The following is a 23129-nucleotide window of genomic DNA, read 5'->3' on the forward strand; positions in this document are numbered from 1 at the left end:
AGAGTGTCATTATAGGAAGCATAGCATCACCTTCTGTCACATAATGTAATCTATTTTAAGTGGTCTGTTTAAATGCACTTTGCTAAGGACAATATTTAAGGATGAAAATTAGAGATTAGGTTTAATCTCTTGATCATAATTACCAATTACTAGAAGATAAAGTTAGATATTCTGGCTGTCAGTTTTTCATGAGTTCCTTAATCAAAGTATTCTCAACTGAGAATCTGGTTTTTATTTTTCTAGATCTTTTCAACCAGTCTGAAGTAGCTTGTAAGAAATTAACATTTTTAAAAGTGTAAAAAGAAGCAATTTTAAGAATTCAGCTGAATTGTATTAAACCTATTTTAATATTGCACCATATGTGTCAAATTCTAGTCTTTGAAAATTTAGTAACTTCATATGAGTCTAGTGCATTGTAAACAGAATCTATTATTCTTCACAATAGCGAATAATAGACTTTGCTACTGTAGGCTACTTATAAGAATCTGTAATTCTTATAGCTCCAGTTTTTAATTTCTTCTGTTTTATATTACATATTCTGGTATCTGATTAATTTTTTAAATTAAATCTTAGCTTATATATATTATACAGATGTATTTAACTTACTTTCTTGGCCAAGGCTGTTTGAAACTTTTTATACAAATAAACTCCAAATTATCTGTAAGTTTCTGTCTATATAGACAATTAGTTGCAGAGTACATAACATTTTACCTTAGTGTAACTATGCATATTAAATAAGAGCAAGATATTTGAAATGGTCAATAAGATAAATGTGTATCTCTACAGGGAAAAATTACCACTTAGAAATCTTTCATTATACTTAATCTAACCAAAACATATTCAGCAAGCCGTAAAAAGAAAAATCATTTTAATTTAAAACTTTTTTGTTGTTCTAAAATAACTTTGTGATGTTACACTTCATACAGTGTACTACTGTATTTCCTTGTAGTGATGGTGATTGTTAAAGTACTGTTTAGAGCCCAAATTTTCAAATATATCAATGATAGAAATAGTGAAACGTCTCATCACAGTATGGAGATTGAGTCATCTGTTGGGGCATATGGAATCTTTGGCTGTTGGACTGCAGTCTTTATAATGCCCAGTGTCCACGCATGGACACAACTGTTCTGGGAACAGAAGCAGAGAGAGACCTCTGTGTTCAGTCCACTTGAACGTGGTAGAAGAAAAAAGGAAAAAGGATCTTTAACGTTAATTATTTTTATTATAAACTATCTTTGACTTCATCACTTTTTATGTACAGAAAATAGATACAACTTTATTTAATTTTGCCTTTTTTTAACAAATAAAATTACTAAGCTTTTAATCTTTGGTGTTACAAGCTGTCTGAAAAATACCTGTGAGAAAATGTAAGTTTTGAGTTTTTCCTACTTATATACCTGGATGCATACTTTCTCTTAAAGAAAGATTACTATCTTCAAAAAAAGATACTTATTTCTTAATATTGAAACAAAATTATCTTTTAACTAATTATAATTTAAAACTCTTTAAGTACCAGGTCATATATTATATCCTAACATTATGTTTTAGCCTTTTGCTATTAATTACATTATTATTATATAAAGAGTTTCTGCTTCTTTAATAATGTTTTCACACCCTATGTAGTTAATCTTTAATGTTAGGGAGGACAAGGGGAGCGATTAAATTAGCCTTGTAACCTCTTTCTCTTCCAGGCTGATGATGGAAAATAAAAGCTCTTAGCCACAAAATGTAACACTTAGAATTAATATTTAATTAGACTAGCAAATTGTACACTGTGGCTGAAAGCTTCCAAAGAGTTGTTAGTGCCACAATTGACCTACAGGTTTAATAATAACTCACTTCTAGAAGCAAGTGCCAGTTCAGCATAGTAGAGCCACTGTAAGAAAGTCCTGAGAGATTAAAATCAGCAAACCAAATGGCAGGCAGGGATTCCTGGGATGGAGCCTTCTGGAAAGCTGGGAGCTGGAATAGCTTTTAAGCCAGGATTCAGATGAGAACAGTGGGTGAAAAAGCTGATCCCTCCTGTTCTGGGAGCTTCTGGTTGTAGGCCAAAATCTTAGAACAGATTTTTACTAAATGTTTTTGCTGCAGCTATTAACTTACATTGAAAATCAAATATTGAATAATTTTTCTGTAAAATTTAACACATTTTTGGTGTAAACATTAGTTCTTAATTTCTTACATATTAGTACTAATATCTGTAAACTCAGATCATTAGATTATCAGATAGGTTTGGCGCTGTACATCTATGCTGTTTTGCTATGACATGCTGTTTCCTTGTTCCCTGTATAGTTGATTTATATGGTTCATTTCTATATTATTTCATTACGAGGCATTATGCAGAGCCTGAGAAAGAGATTGTGAAGTCAGTAGCCCAAGAAATGTTTTTCTTCAAGAAAGTACATAAATCAACAAATATAAAATCAAAGGCATTCTGAATTTTTAAAGGCCTTATATTATAAAAAGCAATGCTACATTTGCTTATGCTTAGGATGCAATTAAATTACAAGATAAATAATTGGACCTCCTGGTGAAACATTGGATCCTTATATCTCTGAGAAATTAATCTGGTGAAAAAAAGGATACCATGAATTTGAAAATGTGCAAATGCAGAATAGCCAACTAAGGAAGGAACACCTTACATAATTTATTGGTGTTATCTTCAATAATTAAAGAAAAGCTAGTCATTAGTTAAAAATTCAAGCAGATGAGAACCTTGCCAGCAGAGGGAGTAGTCCTGTCTGCCGTCAGGTTCCCATCATTTTCCCACCTGCCTCAGCTCTTTTCCCAGCCAGTCTCCCATCTGGACCTGGCTCTTTCAGCCTGTTCCTGATGACAGGCTATCATTTTATACTCAATATGGGATTATTCTAAGCTGATTTTAAACTTTAGTATCTTTAACCTACCACTGCATCACAAACATCAGCTGGATGCTCTGTTTGATATTTGGATATTAGCAATTGTTTTTCCAGGCAAGCTAGGAGCTTTTGGACATCTGTGAATTACATTTTAACAATTTCAAGTAGAAAGTAGTAAGCAACAAATTTCTGATTTAAGAAGTTACCCATTATATATTTTTAAACCAAAGATGCAAATGTCCATATGAGTAGTATGAAACTATCATTTATGTAAAAATACCTAAAATTAATTTTGAATATTATACCATTATTCTCTTCACCCTATTCATTATAACATTTTGCTTACCTCATGTATAAGAGTTTTCAGAATATTAACATTTTTTAAAATGTTTAATAGAATAACCTATTAAAAAGAAAACTGAAAAAAAAAAAGAAAGAAAACTGATGTAATTAAATGTTCTGCAAAGCAGGTACTATTTGAAGCCAGTGTAAATGTAAGTAATATTTCTGAAAACAACATCATGTGTTCTTAAAAAAATTTTCATACCAAAACTTAGAATACCAAGTATTCGAACACATAGAAATCACTAAAAGATGTGGCTCCATTGTTTAATCCTAGTAGAATTTGACAATTTAGCAATTTATTTTGCCCTTGAAGGTAAGTATATTTGCCATTAACTCTTTTGTGGATATGTTTTAAAGCATTAGAACAATGAACCAAAATATGTTTATGATGTTCCTACATAAATATCAGTATATGATGCTACCAAGAGAGTGTTATAGCTACAATTTTTAAAATTTATGCAAGTTCCTCTGTATTTTAAAATTAGCTATGTGAATTTCAATAAAAGTTCAGTATTAAATCTGGAAAGATTTAATCTAATACCTTCACTAAGGTATTATAATTATAAATATTTATTAGTATAACTTTATTTGATAAAATTATATTCTTTCTTAAACTCAAAATAATTATGAACAGAATTATTTTTCCCACTATAAAATATTTTTATAAAATAAAAATTTAATCTACGAGTAAATGACAACTCTGGGGAAGAGGGAAGGTTTGTAAAAACTTACAGTATAAACAATTTTATTACTTCATAGTCTCAATCCTAAAGAATGTAGAACTTAATAAGCATAGAAAAACAAATACCCCATTACATATCTCTAGATTTATCTTTTATTCAAGCTTTTTTTAATTACATGACAAAGAAATGTCATTAATTCTAGTATGTCTGTGTTTCTATGCATATTATTTCTCAGAAAAACATTATAACGTGAGCTGTGGAGTAGTATACTTGCTTTTCTTGGGATTCTTCCCCCCCGCAACACACACACACATATACACACACATCATGTCATGTAATAGGTTCAAACATAAAGTAATTTAAATCTTTCTTTAACTTTTCAATATTAACTTAGTAGTGCTTTTGCACTATTGTAGTCCCAAATCTGTTGTGTGTGCCATATATCAAATAGGAGCTCTACCTTTTATGTTGTATATTTGCTACCTTTCTTATTTCAGTATCTCAAAAACTTATTTGAGGCATTGCATAAATGTTTTTGTCAATTGATTTTTTTCTTTTCAATCTTCTTAATAATTACGTGATTGGTTAATTACTTTTTAATCTCTTATTAAAAATCTCTCCTGGCAGTATACTTTGTATTGGGACAAACTGTATCTTTTTATATTGTTGAGATAATTGGGTCAAAGAAAGTAAGAAAACATTCAGGGTTTAGGGTTTCTGATTGTTACTTGGTTACTCTAAAGAGGTATCTCAACTATTTTTATTAGAAAATGGAGGGAGCTTATATGGCAGTAGTTGAATTTTATCTCCTGAAGTTCATAGTTTTGGTTTAATGAGCTTTGAATTGCAAGGGAGCATTAAACTAATCTTCCTTTATTTAAAATCCATTTAATGGATTTGGCATATCCTAATAAAGAGGTTACCATTCTATAAAAGAAAACAGGAAACATCCTATGAAACCAAGCAAGAAATAATCAAAATAAAATCAAAATAAATTTAAAAAATCAAAATAAATAATCAAAAAATAATCAAAATAAAAATAATAAAAAATAAATAAATAATCAGAAAAATCAAAATAAAAACAAAAAAAAAACAAAAATAAAAATATTTTGTGAAATTAAAATTGGAGTAAAAAATTACCAACTGGACTTTTGATTTGCCTTTTGATTTGCCTTTTTTGTTTGCAACAGCATTTGACATTATTTAAATCTAAATAAATAATTAAGAAATTACACTGCAACAGAAAGTTTTAAGAACCTTTTATGTAACTTAATACAATGCTATTTGAGACTGCCAGCAAACTCTTAAAACTCCTGGACACCGGCTCTCTTCTCTTCTGGCTTCCCTCCTAGTCATGTCTTGGCTACTGTCCAGAGCTGACAACGTTCACCCAGGAGTGAAGGGAGATTTGTCTAGTAGAGGGAGGATTTTTGAGCCATCCTGGATTTTCACATCCAGATGGGCAAGGAGGAGGGGTGGCAGTACCATTGTACATACTTGGGTGATGTCATTATGCCATGCATGAATATAACCATTAATTTACTCCTACTGGTGAGTCCTGAATGTCCTTACTCAAATGTTCCTTATTAGAACTGTAATGTTAACAACTTCAAAATTAACACAAAAATTACTCAAACTTTATGCCCCAGTAATTGATGCACAAATACCTTGAGATTCTCCATTTCCAGTCACATATACTGCAGAAACCAAAGAGGTTTCACATCTTGGCTAATAACATAAAAACACTTAGAATCTGTTAAGATGAGAATGTGGAAGTTCCATTTCAAGGTCTCTGCTCAGAGCATTATGCTAAAGCTTTCTGAACACTGTGAATCATACTATGACAATTTATTGTCCATAGTGCATTCGCCCTAAAGAGAATTGTGATTGTTATGCTTTGGAAGATTTTTAAAGCTATTAATTTTAGATTCTTTTAAGTAAATTTGCCTACCTTTATCTAAAAGACCACTTAGTATTAGCATTATGATTTGAGAGACCTTTTGACAAGAGTGGTTGTAAGATATGATTACGTCAGTATACCATACTCCCTATGAATCTTGGAGGTACAGAAGGAATCTGTAACACTATTTCGGCTTTTTAAAAAATATGTACATTTACATGTCCAAATATCTCATCACTGGAATACTGAATGAGTTTATAATTAAGATAAAGATTATCTCAGTCAGAAACTTAGATGTTATTCTTATATAATTTCCAGTGCTTTTTATTCTATAGACTTTTTTTAGTATCTGTCAACTTTCACCATCTAGTTTGCCACTTTACATAAACTACTTTCAAAACTGCTGTGCAGAAAGCAGTAAGGTCATTGTTAAATATAACTTATTTTGTGGTAATGATTAAAACTTTTCTTGCTCTAATACTTCATCAAAGCTTTTAAAATCAAATACAGTTTGTAATTAATAATTATAGTATAAACTGATAGAGCTTAGAAACACAATTAACTATATGAATGAGTTTCTGAGATTTCTAAACCCAGCCTGTATACATTTTTTATTTTGGAATTCATTAGTTTTTCTCCACCAAGTGGAGGATTGATTTTTTAAAATCTCCCATAAATTACCCTAAAAAGATTTATAATGTTGACAAATGTTACAGGGTGTTAAGTGGTTTATTAGTAAATTTTAAGGTTAGAGAAAGAAACCTTCTTTGAATGTCAGGGTGTCCATTTAAATATACAGGACCTTGCTTATATACTACTTGAATGGAAGACTAATTCCATCCTTAAACCTTACAACTTCTATTATTAAAATAATTGAAAAAGCCCTAGCTTATATCACTACATATCTGAATAGTTGAGTTCTAACAAAAACTAACTTTTATTATTTTAGATTCAGATATTTAGATACAAAGGCTTAGTCTTTTATTTATAGATAAAAGGAAATCTGACCTTTTGATTAAGAAATATTGTCAGTAGCCTTTATAAGTGCTTGTTCATCTGAGGGTCGATGACAGGAGTACTCTTCCCAGTTGAGTTTATCCTAAAAACGAAATGATAAGAGCCTGCTGGTTGTTATCTAAGATTCTTCTTCATGGGAGAACCACATGGTTATTCTTCATCTCCCACTTGTTCTCACCCTCTACAACCAACCCGGCCACACCCCACCCCCACCCCAACATTGTTCAGTACTCAGCACAATGAATCATTTTCAAGTTGACTCATTGTGAACTGTCTCCCAGCTGTTGGAATGTCTGGCAGACATTTTTGTTTGGGTGAAGAATAACTGGCTGAAACCCAACCTGGATGAGTTTGATATAATGGTCTTTGGCTAAAGAAATATTGAGAGGAACTTGTTTATGGCCTCTGAAGCCCCTGTTATTCCTGGAGTAGGACCATCCCCTGTGGCATAGAACTGAAAGTAAGGAATCAATCTGTATTATTTTCTCACCATTGAATGAAAAATTGCCTTAGAAAAAAAAAGGCATTTTCAAATTATGTTTGTTTTTCTTCACTTGGTACCCACGTGATTAAGAGTATTAAAGCCAATTAAGGCTAACTATTTTTACTGGTTCCTTTTAAGAGCACTGATTCGAAGGCCAAAACATTCTTTATACAACACCCATTTCCACTTACAGAGGAGTTCCAAATACTGCCCTAGGTATGAGTTAACCAGTCATTTCAGCATAATGTTTCGTGACAGAAGCTACTATGTATTTCAGACTGAGTCAGATAACATTGACCAGTTTTCTTTTGTTTTTCATTCTTATGCAATCTCTACTAGAGGACTTAAGAAACAGAGGAATACCAGTAAGCTCAGTAGTCAATCATGTTTTCAGAAAGTGAATGTGTTTCATTCACGTTCATTAGACTTTCCTCTAACAGGGGTCATAGGATGAAACTAAAGTTTTCTTAACTGTTTTACATTTCCCATCCTTTTCTAAAGACTATTTTTAAACTGGTAGATATTACCAGGGTTTAAAATGGGAGTTTCAAAATTATAAAATTTTACAAAGAACTATTTTTTTCAACTTACCTAGAACTTGAGAGCAAAAATGTTGTAACACATGAAAGATGTTATAACATACGAAACACTTGCTGACCTATCACTCTGTCAGGGGCTAAAAGAAATACTGAATTTCCATTAAATAAAACAATTCAAGAGAACCTATAGGGTATTTAATGATTATATTTTTAATGATTTTTTATAGCCATGAAATTCTGGGCATTTTAGAACCTTCACTACTTAAAATATGACCTTTTTTTAACAATGCATCATTTAGCAATGTTTTTGGTTCATGTCAGGTTGTGTTGGAAAAGAAAGCATAGGCTACTAGTCTAGCGTTAGTCTTCTACCATCTTTTCTTTGCCTTTATTGTTATCCCAGAGCCAAATAGCAGCATCTGGAAGGAGAGAACAGAAGACTCCAGAGCTAGCCATGCTGCAGTCTCTTAGTTGGACCCTTCCATGCTTCTGAAATGATACAGAGGACCTCAGCTGTTACAGGGCTGGGACCTGGTCCCAGTTGACAGATGATAGTGGGACCTTGCCTTACACATTATACTGTACTATCTTCTGCTTCTGAATCCCGATGTCAGATTTTCTAATGGGTAAAGTAATTTGAAAAAGAATAGTGTGTGAGGATAAAGGTAGCCTCAACCCTTAAAACAGAAGAAAAATAATCATTTATGTTCTCTACCAAAAATAAGGTATGTCCTCTCAGCTCTTCCAACTAGAATAGCATACCTACATGGGCTAGAATTTTCAATTAAGTGCATATTTTCATCCAGTTTTCATGCTGTGGCAGCTTTGAATTACTCCTCTATGTTGATAGTTTATCTCTTTTACCATTTTCACTGAGGTGGCATAATGGCACTGAATACATATGTTTTTAAACATAAAATGAGTGTTTTGTTTTCTTGTTTTACAGAATAAAGCAATTATTGCTCGTGTTACAAACTTGTCAGATACAGTAGTTGGTCTGGAATCATTCATTGGTTCTGAGAGAGAAACCAACCCATTATATAAGGATTATCATGGTAAGCAGCACCTTTATAATGAGAAGAGAGTACCCTGGGTGGCCTCTAGGGTTACCTGGAAGCATTGTATCCAGTCATAATATCTACTGTCAAGTAGCAAGAATTTTATTTTATAATACATCTGTCAAATGTTTTCCATTCCTGACCGTTCTTTCATGGCAGCTTATCTCCAAACTACATTAAGACTATGGATTATGGTAACTGATTGAAATAAGTCAAACCCATGTACTAAGGCATGGTTCAGTCAGAAAAAAATTTTATTGTCCCAGGGACTTAAAGCTGTCATGAAATTAGTTGTACTTATTAGCCATCTTGAAATAAATATCATATTAAGTCCATTAATAACAGCTTTGTGTAGTGGTTTACACTTTACAAAGCCTACCTATGTGATAAATAAAATTCATATTTATTATGTTATAAAAGTCCTAGTTAGTCACATTTTCATGAACAATAACAATTCCTGAGTCTACAAAAAAAAAAATTAGAAAATACTTTCTATGATAACCACCATTGCTTTGAAGAGTCAGCATACATCTTTAAAAAAAAAAATAGAACAGTATAATCTAACAATCAAGTATTTTTTGAAGGCTAGAAAATACAAGCTATGAACAAAAGCTACATAAAATAATTTACCTCATGATTATTAACTTGCATAACTGTGTATGCTATATGCCCAGATTAGCCCTATGTATAATTATTTAATCCATTATTGTTACTATTATAGGAAGAGGACTATTAAGATTAAACTATTTTTTTAATTTGTTGTTAAACTGTAGTTGACATACCACATTGTATTAGTTTAAGGTGTGCAAAGTCATGATGTGATAGGTGTATGTATTGTGAAATGATTGCAAGAGTTAAGTTTCATTAATATAGATTATTACCACACATAGTTCACGATGATTTTTTTTTTCTAGTGACAAGAAGCCTAAGATCTGCTCTCTTAGCTACTTTCAAATATACAACACATTATTGTTAAGCATAGTCACCATGCTGTACATTACATCCCTAGCACTTATTTGTTTCATAACTGGATGACTTTTTTTCATTTGTTTTTATTTCCACTTTCTTTTAAAACAACTCAAGTTAAATACTGCCTTAATAAATTATATCTGAGTATCATTTGTAAGTATTATGACCTAATAAATTTAGTAAATTGTTTTTTATATTCCAAGACCGTTATTTTGATTAAAACATTTCAAGGGTGAAAGGCCATGATGTTTTGTGCTGAAATCTCTGAATCGATAAATCATTATGAATAGATTAATGAGTGGCTTTGACAAGAAGTAACATTTCTGTTAATAAGAAGATAAACTGTATTCATTCATTGTGTAAGGCCTCCTGACTTAAGGGCTAAACCAGCACATACATATCAAGATCAAATGAGGAATGTGCAAGTGAAAGTCCGGTGTGCTCATTTCTTTACTTTTCTTTTTTTTTTTTTTTTTTTTTAATTTATTTGACAGAGAGAAACTAGGCAGAGAGGCAGGCAGAGAGAGAGGAGGAAGCAGGCTCCCTGTGGAGCAGAGAGCCTGATGTGGGGCTCGATCCCAAGACCCTGGGATCATGACCTGAGCCGAAAGCAGAGGCTTTAACCCACTGAGCCACCCAGGTGCCCCAAGGTGTGCTCATTTCTAATGTATTTTACTAAATAGCTCTGTTTAAGATATTTTTAATCTGCATCTAAAAACTGTCTTCATAACATATTTTGCATTTTTTTAAGTTTAATAAATTAAATCAGATATTTCAGTGAATTATTTTTGAAGGGACCATTTTGAAAGTTAAGAACCTAGAGGTTTACCCTGTTAAGCTAAAACGAATACATACATTCCTGTGCATTCAAACGCACATAAAACTGTATACTGGAGAAACAGTTCTTTAAATAAGAGGCATCTCATTTGTTCAGATTTGGATTTGCTTTCTTCCCCCATATATAGAGATCAATGTCTTTGGGAAAATGATTTTTAAATAGGGGCTGAGTTAGGCGGAGAGATGCATTTCAGGCAGAGAGATGCACTGAAGAATCTTCCATGTCTTCATCTGTGGCAGATGACTCCGAGTTTAGTTAGAAACTGCATTAAGCTGCACAAAAGGCATCCAGTGCCCTTGTCAGAAGAAATTAGCAAGTGTTTCTACTGACAAGAGGCCAAAGCTCACGGTTTACCTAGCACTGTTACAAAGCTTATAACAGCTACATAAAGGTCTAACATGGCACAGAAATGAGTGTCTTGGGATGGCATAGGGGTTAAAGTTTGATCCTAGAGTGTGCTCTGAAATGTAGTTTTCTTCAGTGGTTTGTTCAAGTCATTAATGAGGTACAAAATGAAATACTTTTCATTAGTGCTTCACTGGTTATCAGTAACCCATAAGCCGTGTTTTGCTGGCTGCTTACTGGTGCATTTAATAAAATAAAGATCACTCAGTGGTGCCGTGGGCAGCATGCAAGGTGATAGCCATATTTGCTTACTGTAAATACAAGAGAAAATCACACACAAACCGGCTGTAGTTTTGACAAGTATTAAGATCCCTCTTTACATCTGTACTTCTGTACCAAAGTGCAATTAGTTTTCCTCGCACAAGGATTTCTGTTTATCTTATTCTGCTTGATTACTTGAGTATAATCACAGCATTTGCTTCATTGCTCCTGGTAGTAAGCTCCAGTTTTAAAAGGGGAGGATGCTTGTGTGTAAATTTACAGGATTCTTCTGTAAGACTCTTAATTTATGCATCTAAGACAGTGTTTTAAATTTTGTTTTCTTTTAATTTCCTTTTCACAAGGTTTGATTCATATCCGGCAGATTCCTCGGCTTAATAACTTGATTTATGATGTATCCGATGTCAAAGACTTAGCTTTTAAATTAAAAAGGAAGCTATTCACCATTGAGGTAAGAGAGAATTTTTGTATTTTAGTTCATGACTTGAGGTTAAATGGTCTGTGTGTGTGTATGTATGTATATATATATATATATATATATATATATATACACACATTTTTTTACTTTAATGAAATTCTTAGAAGATGTTTCCTGCAAATATTCTTAAGTTCTTTTGGTGTAACACAATAATGTTTTTAGACTATCTTGTTTTTTTCTCTTTTAGTGACATATCATTCGAGTATAGTAAAAAATGATTTTGTTTTAAGCATCTATTCAAAGTAAGCTCCAAACTTACATGATAAGTATGACATGCGTATTTCCAAGGCTTTCAAAAGCATATTTAATTAAATGTTAATGAGCTGTGATTATTTGTGTGTGGAGTGTGAATGCTACCCGTAGTTGTGTATGGCTAAGAAAAGAGGATCCTTATCTACATTCTAAAGCAGTTTTCTTTACCATTAGTGAATTCACCTTTCCACTTTCTATGCTGAACAAAACAAAATATAATTTACACCAGTGTCTTTAATCAAATTTTCTACAAATCTGAAACTTTTTTGGTGACCTTTATGCAAGCAGTAGTGACAGAAAGTAGTGGTACAAAAGATTTATTTCAACTTAATCTTGCTAAAGAGCAAATGAACATAGCACTATTAAGCAATTAGAGTTGATGTATTTATTAACGAAATAAATGCTCAGGGAGAGATGGCTTTTGGGTGATGTGATAGTTATCAGTATAGTCGGTGCAATTTTTTTAACAAAGACATAAAACAGCCAAGCAGCCTTGACAAACCATTTTGTTTAATCTCTTTTCAAATGAAAAGCTCTTAAGCAGGCCACTTGTCTTAACTGCTTGAAACCATAAAAAGAGAGAATTGCCACCAATAAATTAGCATATTTTTAACTTCATCACCAAATGATGGTCAATGTGGCTTGGCACTGCTTTGGTGTTTGGGACTTCACCCTTAAGTGACCACTTTGGCCCTTTTTTGACCCTCTGCCCTCTTTAGCCGGCCACTTGATAAGGTGACTTCATGGTTCTCTCTCTTTTTCTCTTTCCCTTCACATTTGCAAGTAGCACTAACCTATAAATCATTGTAAGGGCCCTATCCAGTGACAAATTAATGTGCCCTCCTCCTAATTAATGGTCATCAATGTCCTTAATTATCTAATCCTATTGAGAGCAGTTAATAGTTAATCAGGCAGCCAGTTCTTCAAGCAGGTCATCTCGGCAGGAGTGTTAGAAGTTTCTCATCTGGGGATACTCCCTTCAAAAGCCACTTAAAGCCAAAAGATCGAGAGTGTAAAAATACTGATTCTTGAGCTAATTTGCTTTAGTTCTCAGAAGAAACCATTGAAATGGAACCCAGCACTGTAATTGTTCAAACTTTGTTTCAGTTTTTCTGATACAATACTGAGAAATTTACCTTTATTATTTACCCCTTTTTAAGCGATACTTTGCTTAAAAATTTTGGAAGGATAAAGTTATAATTAGTGTCACAAGAGCGCATGCCTCATCGTTTTCTTTTAAGTTGAACTTACGTTTTTCATTAAAAATGTGGGGTTTTTTTCCTCTGCACGACACCTTTCTCCCAAATGAGTGTTCTGACAACCAGGTCTAAGATACCATGTCTATCATCATACACGCTAACCAAGCAGATTCCCTAGTGAAAATCCTGTTGCACCCAGAGAAAAAAGTAGCACTGTAGTGTGAATCATGTTTATTCTCTCTCACTCTCTCTCTCACTCTCTCTCTTTCTCACACATGCACACAACATGTATATGCACACACACACTGAGTCGTCTTTTGGGCGTGAGGGGATAGAAATAAAGGACTAAATAATGTCAAGTGGGACCTCTCCTTTGAGTGAACTTAGGTTCTAGTAGTCACTATATTTTACCACTGGAGCTGACACAAGATCTTTTATAAACCACATAGGTTTCTGTTCCATTTCCTCTCTTCTATTCCCAGCATTCTAACCTAAGAGAACAATTATAATTGATCACCTGTGATTTGGAAGAAATATTTGAAAACACAAATAGGTGGTTGGTTTTTAAAAAGTTAATATTTAGGGACGCCTGGGTGGCTCAGTTGGTTAAGCAGCTGCCTTCGGCTCAGGTCATGATCCCAGTGTCCTGGGATCGAGTCCCACATCAGGCTCCTTGCTCTGCAGGGAGCCTGCTTCTCCCTCTGCCTCTGCCTGCCATTCTGTCTGCCTGTGCTCGCTCTCTCTCTCTCTTTCATAAATAAATAAAAAAAAAAAATCTTTAAAAAAAAAAAAAGTTAATATTTAATACAGTTGCTCAAATCCTTTACCTTTTTGGCTTATAACTTTCATCTTTTTTTATACATAGAATTATAGTTGTAGCACATTTCCAAATAATTTATTCACTCATGCCATAAAATTCAATTTGATGTTTAAGAATGAAACAAACCTAACAGAAACATATATAGGTATAATTATAACAAGGTAAAATCATGTGGTTCACATAAGACTAAATGATTTAAATACAGCACTGTACCTTATAAAATACATAACCAAACAGATAGCAAGTCTTTGGTGATATATTGTAGAAATTGGAAACAAGAGGATACCTTTATTAGGTGAAAATTTATCTATCAAGTGACATTGTTTTAATATGCACAACAAAGTTTTTTTAAACTGATACTAAAAAATAATAAAATAAAAATAATAAAATGTGTACTCTACTAGTCTATAAAGTGTGAGATTCTAATATAGCAGACATTGAATCTGTGTTTTACTTTCAGAAGAGAAAGGTGGTTTAGCAGGGAAAGCAGATATGTTTTCTGATTCCATACAGGTAGATTTGTTACATGGCGGAATTTTCTTATCAGACACATAGTCTCAAAGTTGGCATGTTGGAAACAAGGAGCAAAAAAAACCAGGAAAATACCTTCATCTCTATTTTTAGGGTACCCTTTCTTTGATTTTTTAAATACTCTTTGTTATAGATGAAAACTAAATTTTTATTTATTTATTTATTTATTTTTTTTTTACTAACATTCACCAAGGGCCTCTAACAAGTAGAGCAGCTTTAAACAGCAGTCTTTAATTTTTCTGAGTGATTTGGAAAAGGCAAAAGAATATTTCTCTCTTCTTGGACTGTGTATTGGTATTATTCAGATTCAAGTGGAAGCATTTATCTAATCACAATAAATTTTTACTAATACCTAGTGTTCGTCAGCTATGAAGCTCTATAAATTCACCCCTCTACAAAAACCGTAGCAGAATCATATCTATAGTAATGACACTAAAATCCTGGCATGCATTCTGGATAGGTAAAAGAGAAAATTTAAGGTTGATTCAGTCTGGCTTCAGGTTAAAAAAAAATAGCTTTCCAATTCTTTAAAAATTTATAATCCTTATAAACTGTACATGGTAACTCTCTAGCATATTTGATTAACCGTGACATACTACTTATTCCTTGGCCTTACCACATAACCTTTATGCAATCATAGCAAGATTTATTAAGCCATTATTGTGTACCAGGCCCTCTACTGGCTTATTTATACTTACTATATAGTAATTGAATATTTTATAACAAAAGGCTTTACTAAGATATAATAATAGACTCAATATATAGAAACTATATCTTTTTCATCTTCCTATCTATCCCAGAACTAAGAACAGAGCATACACTTAGCAGGTATAAAATCTTGCTGAAATATATATATGGATAGGTAAGTTACAGAGTCTGGAAAATTGTCCAAATAATACAGCTATAAGTATTATATAAACTGCACCAGGCAAGTGATATATAAACATTACCTTCTCCATTAAGTTCCTTTAGAAATATAACTTGGGTACATAGCTTCACTTCCAAGCTGAAATAACTACTTAGACTTATTTTTGTTTTTGTTTTTCAATTTTGTAATTTTGCTTCTCTGATGTTGGGATCATCATTAACCAGTTTTTTCTTTATATTAGTCATTATGATGTAATTGTGATACCTAAACAAGTAAGATTTGATAGGATTTGAAATGTGGCTTCATTTAATTTGATATCATAACAGCAAATTTTCAAAAATAAGGATAAACAATACGTACATAGGTTTTAATTGGTCCAAAAATAGTAATTATCATAAATAGTTTATTTATGTGGGTTTTGCACATTAAATGAATATTGAGAGTCCAGAAAATCAAAGTAGATTAAGTTTACTCAAGATTGTCTTTAATATTTTGCCCCTAATTCAGAACACAGGACTCCAGTACCTCTCCAGTCATCAAAAACTTTCTCACAGAAGAATTGATAAACCACTATTTATTAAGTAACAACTATTTTTGATGCACTTACTTAGAAAATTCATTCTTAGGTATTAAGACCAAAATATTATATGCCATCAGTATAAATCAGCTTTATATAGTACTACAGTATACTTGATATGATTCAGTAGAATTATCTGAAATTTTTACATGTTGTAAAACCATAAACTCTTGTAGTCACTATGACAATGTTGGACAATGTAGAGTTGCTTGATATCTTTGGTCCTAGGTTTCCTTACTTGCCTACGTTTTGCACCAATAGTCTTTCCGGTTTTAAATGGGAAGTAGAAAGGGGACTGTTCACTATACCTAGAGGTATAGGAGAGGATTGGTTAACTTACTTGTCAATTAACAGTTATGTCACTAAAAAGAAAAATAACGGAAACATAAATGTCTGACTCAAGAGCATTAAGTCATAGCACGAGGGACCATATATTCCAATATACCTATTCTGATCATGATGCCCTCTACAAATACGGCAATATTCAATTCCCGGATATACTGCAGTTAGCAAAAGAAAATCAAAGTGGAACATAAGCATCTGTTCATCCAGATCAAATCACTTGTCAAAAGTAAATTCAAATTAGCATTCTTTAACAATGGAAATGTCATTTTGTACATGTTTACATCTTAATATATTCGTTATATCACCATCCCCGTATTTACACTTTAATTCCTAAGTAAGGTAGACATTCAGTAGGGTCATACAGGTTTCATGGACTCTCCAGAAGTTGGTAAGACTGTGCTCTTTTATATTTCACATGTCGTAGTGAGCCTATCAAAAGTGCATACCACCTTAAGGGGAGCAAAGTTTTGAGACTCTGTCTAATCCTATTTCTTCCCACATTGGAATCTTAATTAGAAGAGATAAGAAAAAAAAAACACATCATTTAACTAAATTATTGTCTTGAATCTGTAGCAAAAGGTATAATCCGCAATTGGGCCAATTAGTGAACCCCATAGTTAGCTCTGCTGCAGCGACCAACTTGATTAGATCTGACACCATCCTGGTTCTCACTGTTGTTTTGCCAGGTATGATGGTCAGACTTCAAAGAGCTGGAGGCATCAGCAGGGCAAGGTTTGGAGGCCAGCTTAGGTCCGGTTGTTAATCTCTCTACTAAAACCACAGCAGCTCTCACACAAAACAAGCTTACACGACACAATCATGCGGTATTAAAGTTAGGGTTGAGTCATGCCAATTTGCCTTTGATTTTTTGATGATTGACCAAAGATGGCTACATGACTAGACACATGCTAGAAGTATACTGATTAGGTAAGTTCCCAAAATATTTGAAACATTTTTTTAACTTCCTATATAAATGTTGGGGAACTTTATCCCCTTTGATCAAACTTCCGAAGTAATAGTACTATATCAGAGGGAAAACGAATATTTCTTACCGGCAGACTGAATCCCAAACTTTTCACTTACCACTTCATAAAAATTAGTGTTTACATTAATAATTCCTTAAGGAGAATGTAAAAGGAAATTCTAAGTGGTGAGCTTTTTAAAAATCTATTAAGTGCATTAAAAGAAAAAACATTTTTCCCTGAGTCATTTTTTTCACTGACAATTTTTCTGAAATTTCTTTATAATTATTTTCCACTTAAATGTTGAGTAAAGTGCCCTTCCAGGATGTGATTGCATAAGTGTTCTTTTCTCTGCATTCTGATTTGTTGGAATATTGCAGTAATAGTGACATGTTTCCATTCTGAGAAAAGCCTAAGGCTGCTTTAGTATTATTCCGAATGATTGAAGCTGCCATCTTGCTGACTTTCCCTTAGGCAGCATAGGGCCTGTGTGCTTTTGTGTTCATTTCACATGCTTCCTGTGAGTTGGGCTAGCAGAACATCATTGCTTCATTTGGCAAGGAAGAGTAAATTCATGTTTGGCTATTATAGGTCTTAAAGTTTCTGTATGGTCATCAACACCTGAGATATTAAACTTAGACATTGTTACATCCAATAAATTACATCAAATAAATCCTCTTTCTTTGAGAAGTATTTTAAATTATTTTAGGACACCTTGACTGTGAATAATTTTTATATAAAAATGGTCATTTTATAAATTGAACTTAGACTCTAATGGTTCACATTGCACAAATTTTTATACTAAGTCATACTACATATTAGTTAGGAATATGGTCAGCAAGATGGTGACACAAAGCAAAAGTCTGATATTTAGAATCTTGCCACATAGTTTTCAGTCCATGAGTCTGTTAAAGATTCTGTGGTACCTATGGTCCAGCAATCTCACTTTTGAGATTAGGATGCTACAGATTCAGCATCGTCTAAGGATAGATACAAAGAGGGAAAAAACTGTCTTCTATCCTAAATTTTGCAGATATAAATACTTCTGTATGTATTCTATTGTATGGTTCCAGGAAAACCATATTGCAGTATTTCAAGGATTTTTTTAAAGTGTTTGTAGAACTGCTGTAGCAGAACTCACCCAGTTTATATGGTATTCCCTAAACCACTACCCCCCACAATGTGCTATTTATGGTGTCTGAGGAAGATAGAAAAACAGAAAATAAAAACTAGTGATAAATCATGGCTACCCCATTTCAACAGGTAGAAGGTGAGAACATATATTTTACTAATATAACCTCCAAAATGCCTAGAAGAGAAAGAACATATTCTAGAGCCTAATAAATATGGTATCCATGAGCTTTGTGGTTAATATAGGTAACTTTGGGGATGCTTTTGTACCCAAAATATCTTTAGTCCTTCCTCAAGGTCTTTGCACAGCATACGTCCAGAATGTTCATCCCTCCATCCTTTCATGGCTTTTTCTTGTCATTTGATCACAGGTTAAATATCTTGGTCTCCTTAGAGAGATCTTCCCTGACTGGCCCATTTGAAGTATTCACTCTGTTATCTGCTATCACGCACCCTATTTTAATTCTCAGTGTAACATGTATTACTACAATTAATTATCAGTTAGTTTGTTATTTTTCAACATGATTCAGCCTTTTTTGTTGTAAGCTTCACAAGATTAGGAACATAGTCTGTCTTTTTTGTGGCAAAATCCCAAGCACATGTGGGAGGTATTCCACAAATATTGGTTGAATTGTTAAAGTACTATTTTTAGAGTAATTCATGTCTACCGTAAGTATATTTAAAAACATATATCAGGTATCTCATTTATTCTAGGCATTGTGTTGGTGCTTTCACATATACTACCATATCTAACTCTTATTTGATACTCACAGGAGCCCTTGCCATTGGATTAGTACACACATTCTAATGTGAGGAAGTATAAGGAGTTATGTGACCTCAAAGTCACAGAGCTAGCATTAAATCCAGATCTTTTAATTCCATGTACAGAGTTACACTGGAAAGTTAACATGTTCGGGAGCTCTGTTAATTATTATTGATTTAAAAATAATAAGTTTTATTGACTCTTTAGCAGGGTCCTAGGACTACCACAAAGTGCTTTCTCTAGGCATTACTCAGAGATCTCACATCTACTGTATACCACGAGTATCTATATTTTATAATTGAGGAAACTTAAGGTTCAAAGAGATCAAGTAACCTAACTTATCCAAGGTCAGAGTTAATAACTGACAGAAATGACACTTCTATCAGAGCCTGGGCTCTGAAACAACAACTACTCACCATGCCCCACGATGCCCTGCCATCCCATCTTCAGTGCATGAACCAGAAAGCCTCTGCCGTGAGACATAAAGAAGAACAAAAATATACACACACACTGGTATATAATCTTTTAACATTCATGTTAAAAATTCTTGTGCCCCTAGCATTTCTACTCTATTTTTATAAAATACCTTATAAAATTCAGAATGAATTAACCATAAATTCTCCGTTATATAACATTAGGATTGCAAGATTGTTCTTTTCCTTATTTTTTTTTTTTTTTACTAATTTCTGGTATTTGGTAGGTGTATTTTAATAGAAAAGTTAATTTGCCAAACTATAAAGCCATTCCCTAAAGCACTAACCACTTCTGTAGAATTTGTAGATCTTAGCTACATAATGTGGGGAAAATATTTCTATACAAAGAAACAGGGTTCCCTTGCTTTGGTTCACTATTTTGATACGGTTCAGAAGTACCAAAACTTAGTTTCAGTGTAATATTATTGTATTATTGTATTCACTTGCATTCAACGTGCAGGTATTTTTGCAAATACTAATTTGCTCATAGTTACCATGTTGTTATATTTTTTCTGAATTATTTCACATATATAATCTTTGAAGCATCATCTTGTGAGGTAATTAAGGCATATATAATTTATAAGGTAGTAAGATAACAAACTCAGTTTTCTAAAATTTCTTTTTTTGCCTCCTTTTTAATCATAACTTGGTCTAAAGAAGGTTTAATCCATTCATATTAATACCTATTTCTTTTTCTGTTGCAAATGTTTCATTTACTAGAAGTACTTCAAATACCATCTTTAAGCAAAGTTAAGCAATAAATCTCATGATTGCAAAATATTTCCCTTTTTTATTGACCAATATTACTAAAAAAGTCTCTACAGTTTAGTATAAGAAATGTTTCTCATGGGGAGCCTGGGTGGCTCAGTGGGTTAAAACCTCTGCCTTCAGCTCAGGTCATGATCTCAGGGTCCTGGGATCGAGGCCCGCATCAGGCTCTCTGCTCAGCAGGGAGTCTACCTCCCCCTCTCTCTTTGCCTACCTCTCTGCCTACTTGTGATTTCTGTCAAGTAAATAAATAAAATCTTTTTTAAAAATGTCCCTCATTAAGGAAATATGAGATTAAATATAAATTTTTAGTTTTTACAAGATAGAACTTTTAAGAGAGTAATTAAGAGAAACTGAGGTGTAATGGAAATGCTTTTAGCTACAAAACTAGTAAAGCAGTTCTCTTATTTAAGTAGAAAGTAAAGTTTCATCAGAGTTATTACTGCCATAACTCCATGCCACGGTGGACATTTCATAGAGTGGCTGGTTCAGGTTCTTCATATCTGGTCTAGTGAAGTTCACTGAACTGTTTTGTCAGGTGCTGTCAAGTCAGCCCACCATTGTTGTAGAGCATCGGACTAAATAATTTTGTCATGAGCCTTCCAGAAATAAGATACTTAATATGAACGGTTGAATGAAATTGAGTATTTGGTTTCATTTCTTTGTGAGACTGTCAAAAATATATTACACTCATTCAGAAATTTCTGAGCAAATCAGTGGTAATATCTGACCCTATACTTCATTGAAATTTTGCTTTAAGTATCTTTACTTAATATAAATAACTTTTGGAGTGTATTTGAGTATTTGGGCATGTTCTGTTGGGTATGTGATAATTCCCTAAACGTTTCTAAGTTGTGAAAATTCCAGGGAAGAGTTGTCTTTTACTAAGATTAAATTTTTCTATTATAAAATGAACCTAGTGCCAAGTTTGAAGTAACTATTTTTGTTTCCAAAGGCCATTTTATTAAAAATGAAGCCGTATTTTATTACATTTTTAATGAGTTAATGAATTATTTTATGTGAGTTCTAAATATTTAATTCTTCCATGATTGGAAAAATAGTTTATCCTTCTAATCAGTAGTCATTTAAAAGGCATTATTATAATGGAGACTATTAAATGCCTCAAATTTTATATATATATATATTTTTTTTTTTTTTTTGATAGGGAGATGTGTTGTTGATATATCCGCTCAACAACCTAAGAAATATTTTACCAGCTTATACTGTAGCTACGGTGTAGCATTGAAAACCCTTGTCACAAAAAGCCTCTTGGTGCAATTAAAGGTCACTTGTACATATTGTAATAGGCTACTCATTTACAAGATCTTTGTTAAGGGTCAGTGCTATAGCATGAAATGGATTGCCCTTGTTGAGCCTATAAATAAATGGGTCAACTTCTCTTGTATTCAGTGGGCAAAGGGAAAAGCTAACACAATACTAGTTTATTAATATTTTTACAAACAGATTGCTAAGATACTCAGCAAAACCAAATGCACTAGTGCTATATTCTTGATATAATTATAGAAAATTACTAAAACATGTAGCTAGTTTTTAAGGAAACCTGCACATAAGCACACAGTTGTTTAGATACCTGGATCACATCCAGATATAGAAAAGCATAGCACAGCAGCAGTGTTCAAATGTTCTTTACCATAAAGCTAGCATGTTTTTAAATGCCTAAGATGTATATACTCCATTTTTTCTGTATTGAAGTCCAAAATTTGTAAGGGATAGGTAGGAAAAAGTAATCAAACTAGACAGTGATTTATTTACATTACTTCTCAGAGCCTTGCCAATGCGCTGAGGGAGACAAATGGTGGTGCAGATAAAGTATTAGGAATGATCCGTGCTGAATGAATTCACTCACCTGATTTTTCAATAAATTAAGAGTTTAGGATAACAATGAAACTAGTGATTAAAATATTTTGTACCTTACAGTAATTTTACTACATTTAGATTTTATGTTTTATATGGATACACACATATACATACACACACAAATATAAGATGTGTAAATCATTTTTTGTTCTCAAAATCAAATTAATAATAAATTTATCCAGCACTTTCTAGATTTCTTCCTCTGAATTTGGCCATTCAGATACACAACTATATACCCCTAATTGTTTTGGAGTTTGCTGGGTACTATCGAAAAATTTAAATTTGTAGCCAGTGCCAAATCAAATCTGGGTCAAATAAAAGTAATTTAATAATGGGTTTGAGTCAAGAATCAAATGAATAATGATAAATTACCCTTCAAAAACCTGTAGAACTGATTTTTATAGAAAAATACTAAGGTCATGGGACGCCTGGGTGGCTCAGTGGGTTAAAGCCTGCCTTCGGCTCAGGTCATGATCCCAGGATCCTGGGATGGAGTCCCGCATCAGGCTCTCTGCTCAGCGGGGAGCCTGCTTCCTCCTTTCTCTGTCTCTGCCTGCCTCTCTGCCTACTTGTCTGCCAAATAAATAAATAAATAAAATCTTAAAAAGAAAAAAAATACTAAGGCCAGTCATTAAGGGCAAACATGATGCAAGCAGCCGAGATTATCCCTGATCTTAGTAATCTCTGCTTGTTGTTTAGCTCTCGGCTGTCCACTCTTCACAATGTTTTGTTTGGCTTTGCTGCCATACTTCCTTAGCATAGTGAAAAC

General features: G+C 33.0%; 1 protein-coding gene across 1 annotated transcript in view; it reads left to right on the plus strand.

The window, feature by feature from the left end:
* The window catches only part of ELP4 (elongator acetyltransferase complex subunit 4), a 135161-nt gene extending 112822 nt beyond the window's left edge, over positions 1 to 22339 (plus strand). The window contains exons 8-10 of the mRNA XM_032843446.1: positions 8773 to 8881; positions 11660 to 11766; positions 22268 to 22339. Coding sequence (XP_032699337.1) covers positions 8773 to 8881; positions 11660 to 11766; positions 22268 to 22339 — 288 coding nt within the window. The remainder of the gene's footprint in view (positions 1 to 8772; positions 8882 to 11659; positions 11767 to 22267) is intronic.
* Positions 22340 to 23129: the final 790 nt, after the last annotated feature.

The sequence above is a fragment of the Lontra canadensis genome, unplaced genomic scaffold, assembly GCF_010015895.1.
Source record: "Lontra canadensis isolate GAN:19392208 unplaced genomic scaffold, GSC_riverotter_1.0 scaffold140, whole genome shotgun sequence".
Taxonomy (NCBI): Eukaryota; Metazoa; Chordata; class Mammalia; order Carnivora; family Mustelidae; genus Lontra; species Lontra canadensis.